This window comes from Hesperophylax consimilis, chromosome 28 (assembly GCF_061612785.1).
Source record: "Hesperophylax consimilis isolate HC1 chromosome 28, BYU_Hcon_1.0, whole genome shotgun sequence".
NCBI lineage: Eukaryota > Metazoa > Arthropoda > Insecta > Trichoptera > Limnephilidae > Hesperophylax > Hesperophylax consimilis.
In genome coordinates, this window is record NC_142863.1 from 18,706,940 (window position 1) to 18,721,251 (window position 14,312).

The 14,312-nt window shown below is 35.2% G+C and overlaps 1 protein-coding gene across 1 annotated transcript in view; it reads right to left on the reverse strand.

Moving 5' to 3' along the window:
- Nucleotides 1-4,037: 4,037 nt before the first annotated feature.
- LOC149410305 (tubulin beta-1 chain-like) overlaps nt 4,038-14,312 on the reverse strand; it is a 30,099-nt gene continuing 19,824 nt past the window's right edge. Inside the window, exon 3 of the mRNA XM_089648733.1 lies at nt 4,038-6,513. Coding sequence (XP_089504859.1) covers nt 5,306-6,513 — 1,208 coding nt within the window. The 3' untranslated portion in view covers nt 4,038-5,305. The remainder of the gene's footprint in view (nt 6,514-14,312) is intronic.

The window sequence follows — 14,312 nt, forward strand, 5'->3', positions numbered from 1 at the left end:
TGAAGAATTCATCGGTATAGAATTTCATTTTACTGAACAGCATGTTGAGCTGCGCGAATCACGGAAGAAAAGGGATGAGCTTGATATAGGAAAATATCAGAGATGTGCAAAATGGGTACCCAAAACCATTTGAAATGCAAAATGGAAATGGGTCAAAACTTTTCCATTTGAAAATGCAAAATGCAAAATGGTTTTTAGAAAAGCATTTGAAATGCAAAATGCAAAATACCTATTTTAAAAATGCATTGAAAATGCAAAATGGTTTCTCAGGTCAAACAATAATAATTATAGAATTTTTAAACAATTTTGTCATTTAATAATGGACATCAATGTAAAACAAACATATTACATGATGGTAAATCCAAAAACACCACGACTACAGATTATGAAACAACAAAAAATTTGCGTGGGACTAATGTTGCCAACGTAAAAACATAGAAACTGCTATCTAACATTTAATATTACAGCGTCATGGCCCCATGTTCAGTATTTGAATCAGTATTTTTTGTAATGGTATCACTCAATTGCCAGGGCTCCTACCAGGGAGCAACTTGACAAATGGAAATTATCTCTCATAGCGAGGTTGAGGACCGACTGATATTTGGGGCTTATGAAAAAATATGAGTGGAGATAGTAGGAAGAATGTTGCAAAAAAGCATTTAAAATGGAAAATGCATTGAGAAAAGCATTTAAAATGCAAAATGCAAAATGGTTTTTAGAAAAGCATTTAAAATGCAAAATGGAAAATACCCATTTTGCATTTTGCATTTCCATTTGAAATGGATTTATTTGAAATAAAGCACATCTCTGGAAAATATACATCATGGCTAAGACACCACAGCCCGTTCACCAAGCTCTCAGGGGAGCTGATGTCCTTTATCTTCAGGGTTTGTTTCAGATAATAGTGTCAATTGTGATAACGCTTATGAGGTGGGCCTGGCAGCTATGCAAAAATGAAAGGATGTAATTTTGGAGATATACGACGGAAAAGGAAATACATGGTGACTACCCAGCAAGATTCAAATCCGCAACTGTTAGGACAAGACAAGTTGCAGTAAACCCCCAGCAGCTAGTTAACAGAATACTGTGCATTAGTGATAGTCCTAGCATGCTTTAGACTTACTTAGGATATGAATTGGCTTCAAGACCCCTCCTATTTTTGATGAAGTCTCCCTTCGTAAAGGAACGAAATCATGTATGGCGAAAGTATTTAGCGAAAGTATTCTTGATGAAGTTGATTTGGAAAATGCTGCAATAGTCATCGATGGGGGATACCGTCTATACTCTGTTGTTTGGCAAACTGAAACTACTTAAGGAGACATCATTAAATCATACTCACGTTTCGTCCATACTAAATTTGGCAAACATTCTATTGTCGTTTTCAATGGATACCTTGAAGAACCAACTATAAAATATGAAGAGCAAATACGTAGGTCGGCTAACAACTCATCGTGCGATATTGAATTAAACTACAACGTTGTTTGACTAAGAAGGAAGCTTTCTTATCTAATAAGAATAACAACAAAAATAATGATTGAAGCACCGTGTCATGAATTTAGTGAATCTGGTTTGAAAACTGTCACAGCCGCAGGTGATGCCGATATTGACATTGTACTAACCGGCATCGAACAACTCAACATCTTCTTACAAGTGATTGTTGTTGGCAAGGATAGTGATCTTTTGGTATTACTTGTAAGTCTTGCTCCTGAAGGAAAATCTATTTTTTTCTGTAAAGATGTTGGTGGAAAGGCCCCTTCAAGAACTTTCTACATCATAGAGAAACCTATAATGTTACATAAAGATATTCAAAAACACATGCTATTTACCCATGCCATTACGGGCTGTCATACGACCTCATCTTTATATGGGTTAGGAAAGATAAAAGCTGTTGATAGCTACTCTAATTGAAACGAAGCTCTATACTATAATTTTACCAGACTAACGACAAAATCAGCTTTTATATCTAAATTTGACTTGGCAAAACTGCCACCGACTTCAGAATCGTGTCATCAACATTTGTTGAGAGTTTATTTGCAAGTACAGTTTTGGTTAGGAAACAAACTAAACCCTATAAACTGGGGATGGAGGTATGAAAATGTAAATGAAAATGGTGGAAAGAAGAAATTTTTGAAACCATTTGCTCCTGATAACATTCTTTCTCTGGTGTCCTGTTCCAGCAAGTCTGGATGTGGAAATTACTGTGGCTTCAGAAAATCTGGATTTACCTGCTCTGCCATGTGCTACAACCGTAACGGATTATCATGTCTGAACACACCCCAGTATGACAAAGAAATGGAAGACTCTCTTGACTAGAAAATTATTTGAATATTTGCCTAATTTTGTCAAAGATAATATTGATAAGTATATAATATAATTTACAAACCGTTTAGTCATTATAATATTTTTTAAGGTATATTTTAAGAAGCTTGTTTGAAAGTAAACCATTTTAGATCTAAGCTCTATTTTAAGTGATTTGTTGTTTCGGTATTTTATTGTGGTGAAAGGGTAGTCCCACGCTGTCGTAGGTATTTTTGGCTTATTTCACATAACTTTTTATTTTCTTCAGGGCCTCTTGTGTGGAGTTAATATATAAACAAAAATAAAATAACTTCATTTAAATAATAAGTTACAAACAATCATACAACATAATATGACTGTTTAGCCAGACCGGGCCACGGTGGTTAGTGGATAATGAAAGCGCTTCATTGGGCAGGGGAAAATATTTATATTCCCCCCTTCCCCTCCGAACTATAACTGGTAAATAACAATAAAACTCTTCAACGTTAGATGAATTTGTTATAAAAATAAAGCAAACACATGAATTAATCATTACTTTCCTTAGGTTTTTGTAATTTCTCGCTGCGCCCCGAACCGCTGCGCGTTCGAGCCGCCGCGCGCCGTGCTCCTTATTAACAGCCTACGTGCCTTATTATAAATTAAAACCCATCATTATATACATTATTTTATAGCTAAAAATATTTTCTACAAGTTTTATTGATTTATTTTTTTTGTTAACAGGCTCAGAAAAAAATTATGTGCAAATATATTCTGAAAAATTATTTTAAAAACTGATATTTTTCCTTTAATAATAACTTGTAGAGATTGTATAACTTTTTTCGCAAAAATAAAAGAATACAATTTTTTAGAATAACTAATAAGAAACTAAACAAAATATAATTAATTTGATTTAATAAAACCATTAAGGAGATATTAGCGTATTCCGAAAGGCTTTGAAAAATATATTCAAGAGGGGGTGGGGAAGGAAGCACAAAAGGGAAAGTCGGGGACTTTTGTAAAAATACATGTCTAAAGGTCTTCTAACATCTGTGAAAAAATCAGCTTCCGGGGAATTAGTTCCGACACAAAACCTTCATTGAATGGGCTAGAAGTATAATAATATACAGATGTACCTAAGCTGTAAAGCTGCCTACACACATCCAATTTCATCCATACTATGTGAGGTCGGGGGGCTCGGCTAAGTTTGTTGGTCTCTTGCAATAGCACGGCCAGTTTAACTGCGATGCAACATTTAGATGTATATTTTCCTTTATAAATTCTGCATGATCCAGCGATTTATCTCATTAGAGTAACTGTGATATTTACTCCCGCATTCTGGCATAAAAAGCATTTGTTCCCAAACAATCATTCTTTTATACGCCCTTTTTGTATGTACTGCTTGAAGAACTCCAAATCAAGTACTTTTATGTTTTATCTGGACTACGTTACAACACCCTCTGCGAATCTGTTTCAGTTTCGGCCCTTATAGATAGTTTTTAAAATCAATAATTTGAAAGGAAAATATTAAAATCAAACAATTTTAACAGTATTCGTGTTCGTGTTTGTGGTCGTGCCAATACCAAGAAAAGAGGGACTTCAGAAATAAGTGACACATACAAAGTGTAGTTTACAATAGCGGATAGCACGTAAAGGGGATGTAATAGGGATAGGTTACAAAATAACTAACGAAACTTACAAATTAACTATTTAATTGTAGTTTTTGCACAAAGAAATTCAGTCATTTTTATAAAACAGCTTGATTTACTTACTTTTATTTATGAATTCGCAAACTTAGATAGTGTTGTGCATAGGAAGCCTGCTGATTGTGTAATTGATGTATTTAATAAAATAATACAAATGAATTAAAATAAAAATATTTTATCGATCATCTTTTATTAGTAAAACAAATAATTACGAGCTTGCTGGGTAACATTTATAAAAACCAATCAATATTCAAACTCATACTTAATTATCTTTTAGAATGATTTTTTTAAATGTTGGTAGTTAAAAAATACCTACCTACTTACGGCGTTTTTCGTTAAAAATGCTATCCACTCGTAGGTAATTAAACCGACTTAAAATAAACATATTGCTTAACTTATTTCAAATTGTGAAAACGAGTAAATAATGAACAAACTAATTTTTACAATGCGAACAACAGACACCAGGCTGTATGGGTACCTACATAAGATAATACATCTCTAATAACGGAGGTTTGTTCGAGGCTCAAATTTTGATTCATTCCAACGAATTTATAGGTATCGCAATTTTGACCCCAAGACATTAATCCCCTTACTGTAATCACACAGGTGCACTGATTGCATATAGCACGATTCAAATGAATTCGAATTCAGAAAAGAAAATTCCATTGAAACGGAACGAAGTTAATTTTTAAACCCATAATAAAAAAATAACGCACCGGAAAACTTTTCAAATAATGGAACACATGTACGAATTTCGGTTGTTTTTGAAATCTGGTTCGATGAGCTCAAATTTGCTTTTCAAAATTGAATTCGATTGTTTGAAGAATTCAGACAAGCGACAAAGTACCTGCCTATAACATAATATTATATTATTTAAAAAAAATGGAACTGATTTGTTAGGAATCAAGAATTCCAACTATCCCGTAATCTTTCATTGAACGTATACATTTTTTCCCTTTCTTGCTAAAAAAACAATAAGTAGGTGTAAACAAGACAAAGGGGCTGTTTCTCAGTAACGTTTCGCAAAGACATCCGCTGTGGAAAGTGTGTAGGTATATATTAACCAATACATACAAGTTTAAGTGTGTGTTGTTTTGGTCAACTCTAATTGCACAACATATAAATATTATAACAGTAAAATTAAAATTAAAAAATACTGAATAAGAAGAGATTTTCCATTTAAATGTTAATGTTTTATTGGCTTATATGCCTTATTGGCTTTAATGTACTAAATACTCTGTAATGATCAGTAATTGAACTGCGTAATTTAGCTTATTTTTCGGTATAAAAACGTATTCTAATTATTATGACAAGATAAAGATAATTTAGCAGTCATCATCATTCACTCCATCGGCTTCCATATCGTCGATGACTGAGCCCGAGTCATCATCTGTCGTAGCTTCTTGGTACTGCTGATATTCAGAAATAAGGTCGTTCATATTGCTCTCAGCTTCTGTAAACTCCAAAACATCCATTCCTTCTCCGGTGTACCAGTGAAGAAATGCCTTTCTTCTAAACATGGCGGCAAACTGCTCGGAAATGCGTTTAAACAACTCTTGAATTGCCGTAGAGTTACAGATAAACGTGGCAGACATCTTCAAACCACGCGGAGGAATGTCACAAACGGCTGTCTTCATGTTATTCGGAATCCATTCAACGAAATAACTCGAATTCTTATTCTGGATGTGAATCATTTGCTCGTCTATCTCTTTCATTGACATATGCCCCCTAAAAATAGCAGCCACAGTCAAATATCTCCCGTGTCGAGGATCGCAAGCTGCCATCATGTTCTTAGAGTCAAACATTTGTTGTGTCAGCTCTGGAACTGTCAACGCCCTGTACTGTTGATTGCTGATGGATGTTAGAGGAGCAAAACCAGGCATGAAAAAATGCAGACGAGGAAATGGCACCATGTTCACGGCTAGTTTTCTCAAATCCGCATTCAATTGTCCGGGGAAACGTAGACAAGTCGTGACGCCAGACATTGTCAAAGAAACGAGATGATTCAAGTCCTTATAACCTGGGTTCGGCAGTTTTAAAGTTCTGTAGCAGATGTCGTACAGTGCTTCGTTATCTATACAGTAAGTTTCATCCGTGTTTTCGATGAGTTGATGGATGGATAGCGTTGCATTGTATGGCTCTACAACAGTGTCAGAAACTCTTGGGGATGGTACAACAGAATAAGTATTCATGATTCTGTCAGGGTATTCTTCTCTGATCTTGCTCATGAGTAAGGTTCCCATTCCGGATCCGGTGCCCCCGCCGAGGGAGTGGGTTAATTGAAATCCTTGGAGACAGTCGCAATTTTCGCACTCTTTGCGGACGACATCCAAGACAGCGTCTACAAGTTCTGCGCCCTCCGTGTAGTGACCTTTGGCCCAATTGTTGCCAGCTCCGGAGTGGCCGAATACGAAGTTGTCTGGACGGAAGAGCTGGCCGTATTCTCCGGATCTGACGGCGTCCATGGTTCCTGGCTCCAGATCGAGCAAGATAGCGCGAGGAACGTATTTCCCGCCGTCAGTCTTGGTGGCACCTGAAATTTAAAAAAAATATTATAGAGTCTGATAAAGAAGAGAATGCTGCTGATGCGTAGAAACCATAGACATATGAATATTAGTAGACCTGCCCTAAGTGATTAAAAGCGTATTATCCCCACTCCCCATACCGGTTCCATTGGAGCCGGCTGGGCTCGCGTATGGCCTCAAGTGAAATTTGAAAACGTGACGTCATCATTCTTGTGCGAACTATGGTCGAGGCATCATCGGTTCATTTTACGAAATAACACGGCAAAATGTTGACTTGTGATATGAAAACTTGTAAAAATAGATGTGAAAAAGAGAATAAACCCAATTGTCGTATTACATTCCATAAGTAAGTATTATTTTACTTTATTTTAAGCTTATTCACACCGTATTATATGGATCAGTTTTAGAAACATATACTATCACCAGCGGCGTAGCTACCTAGGGGCTACGTGGGGCAGTGCCCCGGGGCCCTCAAGCTCAGGGGGCCCTCGAATCTTTACCAGAAATCTCGATCGAACTGAACTTTTGGAAATTTCTCCCATTTTCAAAATAAATATGACAGGTTGCAACTTGCAACCCCACTTTAATCATGACAACTCAGTTGAGAGAAATTCAAAAGTTATGCCTAGGGAATTCCCCTAAATTCTTTCTGTAGGTTGGCAGTGTTTTCAATTTGACGAATAGTGATATGCGCATCATTCCCCAACGACACTTGTAGCGTATTAAAATATGGATAAAAAGAAGAAACCCAGTGGTGCATTTAAACGCAAACAACGCCAAGAAAGAGAAGATAGTAAACAAAAATTGCCCAAATTTGACAAGTTTTTTAGTCAGCCTTCTGCAAGTACATCTGGCCAAAATATTTCTATTGATAGTGACTCAAATAATGTGGTAACTGCAGTGTTGGTTGAGAAGCCTACTTAAGAAGATTCGACAATTATTTCAGTTGGAGATACCTCCGCCGCCGATCGTGTGAACGTGGATGATGTTTGCATGACACAAATAAGAGCGGAGGGTTTGGAGGAACCACAGACCTCAAATCTTGTTATGACTTGGGAAACTTCACGAACAAAATATTAAGTGATAATGAAAAACGTCAAATTCTTGATATGGGGCCTTTACAGCCTTCAGGACCTTTTCCAACAGACATCAACCAAAACAATAGGTGTTTTTCAAAATCGTACTACTTTTCGTGTTCTAAATATGGGCCAGTTAATCGTTTTTGGTTGTGTTATTCCAAAATACTAGACGCTGCCTATTGTCAACCCTGCTGGTTATTTGCTTCACAAAGGAATAATGTTTGGTGTATGGGAATTCGAGATTGGAAGCATTTATCAGAAAGAATTAAACAACACAGTTGTTCGAGTGGCCATTCGGAAGCATGTGCTGTGTACGAATTTTGGAATAAAAACGATACTAATGCTATCGACAAGGAACTTGAAAATGAAATTCGCAAAGAAGCATCATTTGTTCTTCAAAGGTTATGCGATATCATACTTACCCTAGCAAAGAGTTCTTTGGCTTTGAGAGGACATCAAGAAGACTTAAGTCAGGAAGGATACCATCTGTCTGTCTATCTGTATGCCCAAAGGTAATAATAATTATTTATAAGTTTTTTTATCGTTTTATTTTGTTTATTAACTGTTTAACTTGACTTGACTTTTTTGAGATATTTTTTTTTTTATGTTTTTAAGATCTACACGATATCTGAGTGCAACAATTCAAAATGAAATGATTGAGAGCTTGGGGACCAAACTCGAAACCCATCTACTAGAACAAATTAGAGCGTCACCGTTTTTTGCCATCATAATGGATACGACTAAATAGAGGGTCAATACGATATCTGCAATAAAACTTCGTTATTTTGATATTATCAAAGCATTATCAGAAATAGTTCTAAAGAGTCCTAATAAAGATGAGCGTAGTGAAGCAGAGAGTATTAAAACAAAAATGCTAAATTTCGAGTTCGTGTTGCTTTGCGAATTCATGCACAGTGTATTGAACGACATCAATTATGCATCCAAAACTTTACAAAAATGCGACATCAATTTGGGCGAGGCGAGTAAAGTTTTAGCAGAGACCAAAGCAAAGTTGCAAATTTATAGAAATGATTTCGAATTATTCAAGTGCAAAGCCAGTGAAACTGCAAAAAAATATGGTATTGATACACATTTTCAATAAAAAAGGCAAAGAAAAGTTTAAAAATATTTTGATGAATTAGCTGCTGATCACCGATTTCCAAACCGAGAAAAAATATTTAAAATTGAGATTTTCAATAATGTACTAGACACAGAAATATCTCAATTAGATACACGATTTATTGGTATGAGTGCAGTCTGTCATATATTCGATTTTATAACACCAACATTTTTGTTACATGTTGATGAAGCAACTTTATTACAAAAGTGTGACTAATTCCAAATAAAATATTCAGATATAATAGGCCATAGTTTTTCACTTCAATTTATTAATATTTACCATCTAGTTTTACCTCAACTAACTCAAGCATGGACTGTTCACCAATTATGTAAGGAAATAATGAGCAAATATGGAGTGCTAGAATGCGACCTAACGGAAGTATTTACAGCAATGTTATTATTCTTTACAATTCCTGTCACTTCTGCAGCAACTGAAAGGTCATTTAGCAAATTAAAAATAATAAAAAATAATTTAAGAAATAAGATGGGCCAAGCTCGACTCCCGGCATTTATCGCTAGTAGCAATTGAAAACAAAACTGCATCAAGCCTGGATTTAAACGAAGTCATTGATACTTTTGCGAAAACTAAAGCTAGGAAAAAATTGTAAATATAATTGTTATTTAGTCAGTTGGTAGGCCCGACCTTTATATAATAAACCCTTGAATCTTCTCTATTTCGTTTTATTAGCCAAACCTACACCAAGTATTAATTGTAATTTATATTGTTACTGTTTAATATTTTTATTACCTGCCCTGCAGTCTGCAATGCACAAAAAAGAGCTTAAGTAGCTTAGCATTTGTAAAGTGTTTGTATTATTTCATATTTTTATTTGATAAAACCTAATCAGTTTACATAGCAGTGGGGCCCCATTTTTTTAATTTGCCCCAGGGCCCTTGGTTACCTAGCTACGCCACTGACTATCACATCACAATGTAGCGATTCTCAAGTGTGCTCATCGTTGTTTACTGGGGTAAGTAAATTATGAAACATTTGTAAAAGTGTCTTAACTAAATACTCTGAAACTAACTACCACTCTGCAAACAGAAGAAATTTACTTTGCCGAATTTGGACTTCGCAAATTAGTTCATAACGTGGCGAGTAATTTGCGCTCCCATGTAAAAATGTCTATTCATTCAAAAGCAGATTTTACTTTTAAGAAGTAAATGGTGATATTATAATGCGAGATGCCTATTTACTGTCAGATTGATTTATTGACGAATCACAGTCAGCTTAACCCCCTTCGTTCTTCAACAGTTGATTTTACCCCTCGCCATTATCTTCTCGTCTATTAATTCCTATGTCTGTGGTAGAAACGCATTTTGGTAGTAGGTAGAGGTCAACCGAAGAAAAAATCATCAAAATAGATATCAGGCCTTTATCATCTTTGTGGATGCAGTGTGGAGGGTCTTTATAGGGTATTAACTATCATTTAGAGAATTTCTTTCGGAAGGTTTATATGTATAATACATGCATATTATATTTATATAAAGTAGAGAAAAGACGATGTTTTGTAATCAAGTCATAAAAATAATATTTTCGGGCTTACATTGCTAACGCTGGCTAAACCTTATGAGATACATCAAAATAAACTACTACGGAATTGTACATCTTAAAAAGGCCTACAAAAAGTTCTCAATGGTATATGTATATCTCCTAAGGATAACCCCTAGCAACGCCGGGAACATGTCAGCTAGTTATACACAAAAATACAATAAATTGATCTTACTTTGGTTACACTGACACGCCTACAACATAATTCTTTTATTTTATATCTTGTCAAAGTACATTTATTATGATTCTATTTTCTTTGTATTACAGAGTTGATAAACGGTACCTATTGTACTAGATAACAGTACGTAGTAGTTTTAGTCGGTCGTCTGAGAAAATGTCGGATTATCAAAGACTCTCAAAATTTAATTCGCATTAAGGCACTGGCGTCTTGTGTCTTTAATCTGTACATTTAGGTGTTTAAATGAAATTGGTGTGATTAGATGACATGTCACTTTGCAGCATCAGTGGATGAGCCAGGATGATGGAAAATAATTGATTAATAGCTGACGTCAACGAACTAATCTGTCTCCGAAATAACAAGATAGACGAGTACCAACCTCGTGTCTACGATCTCTAAATAAAGACTAACTAACTAACCATCACGTTAATTCGCAGGGGTAGACGGAGAGGATAGACTGACAACCAACTCGGTATTGGATAAAAAACCCCTGGACATGGCAATAGTACTATGTTTATTGGTTTATTTAAATACAAACGGCAAAAAATGTGCCATTATCATAAATATCAAGTAAGAAAGCATAAGGTATGAAGTATACATCATACATTTTAAGTGTAATATACGGTATAAAGTGTAAGGTTAAGTTAAGTATAAATAATAAATTATAAAAAAACAAGTATAAAAGGTAAAAACAACAAAATTATTGTTAATAATGACTTAGAAGAAATATTTGCCAACTATGCCAAACATAAATAGCATAAATGATTATCAATGTAACGATAATGTAATCAATTATGTATGCTTAATTACTTATCTATTGATACTTGCGGACAAAACATGTTGTACGAATGATATTAAAATGATATATATATCGAATGATATAATTGTTGGGTTATGTGATATAATGTGTATTTGTTGGGTTAGCTGGAAGAAATAGGATGTAACCTATAAGTTATACCCTTTGTACTCTTTTTGTGCAATAAATATTTTATTGAATTTTGAATTCATGAACCTGAAAAGCCCTGGACAGATCATTAATGCGATTTTGTATGAATGGCATTGAAGCCAAATCTAGGGTGAGGGGAAATTGCAAGAACCTAAACAGCCCTGGACAGATCATTAGTGGGATTTTGTTTGAATGGCATTGAAGCCATATCTAGGGTGAGGGGAAATTGCAAGAACCTAAACAGCCCTGGACAGATCATTAGTGGGATTTTGTTTGAATGGCATTGAAGCCATATCTAGGGTGAGGGGAAATTGCAAGAACCTAAACAGCCCTGGACAGATCATTAGTGGGATTTTGTTTGAATGGCATTGAAGCCATATCTAGGGTGAGGGGAAATTGCAAGAACCTAAACAGCCCTGGACAGATCATTAGTAGGATTTTGTTTGAATGGCATTGAAGCCATGTCTAGGGTGAGGGGAAATTGCAAGAACCTAAACAGCCCTGGACAGATCATTAGTGGGATTTTGTTTGAATGGCATTGAAGCCATATCTAGGGTGAGGGGAAATTGCAAGAACCTAAACAGCCCTGGACAGATCATTAGTGGGATTTTGTTTGAATGGCATTGAAGCCATATCTAGGGTGAGGGGAAATTGCAAGAACCTAAACAGCCCTGGACAGATCATTAGTGGGATTTTGTACGAATGGCATTTAAGCCAAATCTAGGGTGAGTGGAAATTGCAAAAACCTAAACAGCCCTGGACAGATCATTAGAGCGATTTTGTATGAATGGCATTGAAGCCAAATCTAGGGTGAGGGGAAATTGCAAGAATCTAAAAAGCCCTGGACAGATCATTAGTGGGATTTTGTATGAATGGCATTGAAGCCAAATCTATGGTGAGGGGAAATTGCAAGAATCTAAACAGCCCTGGACAGATCATTAGTGGGATTTTGTATGAATGGCATTGAAGCCAAATCTAGGGTGAGGGGAAATTGCAAGAATCTAAACAGCCCTGGACAGATCATTAGTGGGATTTTGTATGAATGGCATTGAAATCAAATCTAGGGGTGAGGAGAAATTGCAAGAACCCAAACAGCCCTGGACAGATCATTAGTGGGATTTTGTATGAATGGCATTGAAGCCAAATCTAGGGTGAGGGGAAATTGCAAGAACCTAAACAGCCCTGGACAGATCATTGGTGCTATTTTGTATGAATGGTATTGAAGCCAAATCTAGGGTGAGGGGAAATTGCAATAACCTAAACAGCCCTGGACAGATCATTGGTGCTATTTTGTATGAATGGCATTGAAGCCAAATCTAGGGTGAGTTTTACTACACATACACCTCAGGGATCTCATTTGTTAAGCATTCAGTCTACTTTCTTCCTTCCTTTACTGGTTACATGCCTCACTGCCAAACATCAGGGTAGGTACCATCTTGTGGTTCATAAATAGGTTATCAAGATATATTCCTTTTGTGAAAAACATCGGACATGTAGAATTCAGAAGTTATATAAATTAAACTAGTAACCGTCTACGACTTCTTTCACCATTCACTGTTGTTCATTAAGAGGAAACAACAAGCTGAAAATGTGCATATTCTTGGTATACCTTATATTGTAGGTAATAGGCATTAAAATCGCTTGACAAACGGAGTCTAGAAATGTTCGATTTCAAACACAAAACTGGTCTTTTATTTATTTTGTAAATAATTTTATAAGAAAGCAAAAAAGTTAATCAAGTGAAACTGTCACAGATAATCTTAGCTATAATACTGTATTTTTTAAAATTCGTTTCCTTTACGCGTTCATACATTTCTATGGAAAAAAAATTTTTTTTCGTAGTTTACATTTTTATTTTTTATGGAGTAATTTATTTTTATTTGTATTCTACTCAAGCGAAACGATAGAAAAACCTTCAATTTATCTAAAGCATATTTTTTGGTATTAATAATGTACACCAATTCGTTGTAAAGATTAATCAAAATTGAGATTTAGCATTAAGCTTCGCCTTAAATCGAATAATTCCGGTGCAGAGATATTGCTCGGGCGTCCCCGACTTCTCCTACCATACAAACCGCTCTCTAAACACTCCTGACACTAATAAGAAAAAAACTTTTCAGCGATATCGTTCGACTACTTTTCGAGTTAGGCGAGCACAAAAAAACGAAGGGTGAATTCACAGACTGTGTTTGTACAGTCTGTTCCAAGTTTGTAAAACTATCCACTAATTTATGTCTAAAAGACGAAAAATTCAAATTCCGATCAAGGAGAAAAACATTCCCTAAATACAAAAACAAAATTCAAAATGCAAACAAAAATTCTAAATACAAACATTCTGTATCCCATGGCGTCAGTCCATCGTTTATTTTCTTGTTTTCTAACACGTGCTTGCTTTCATAGGGAAACGTTCCCGTTTTATATTTATAAACACTTCAGCTGCTGTTACTAACTGTGGTATGAAAATAAACCACGTCTCTTAAACTAACAGGGGATTCAAAACCATTTGTCCGCGAGCACTATGGGATTATTTTATTAAGAGGAAGCTACAAGGCAAAAATGTGTATATTCTTGGTATACCTTATATTGTAGGTAATGGGCATTAAAATCGCTAGACAAGCGGAGTCTAGAAGCGTTCGATTTCAAGCAAAAAACTGGTTTTTATTTTTATTTTCTAAATAGTTTTATAAGAAAGCAAAATAGTTAATCAAGTGAAACTGTCACAGATAAGCTTAGCTATAATACTGTATTTTTTAAAAGTTTTTTTCCTTTATGTCTTCATACAATTATATTGAAAATAAAAAATTTTTGCTGTTTACATTTACATTTTTTATTTAGTAATTTATTATTTTATTTGTGTTCTACGCAAGCGAAGCGATAGGAAAACCTTCAATTTATCTAAAGCATATTTTTTGGTATTCATAATATTCACCAAT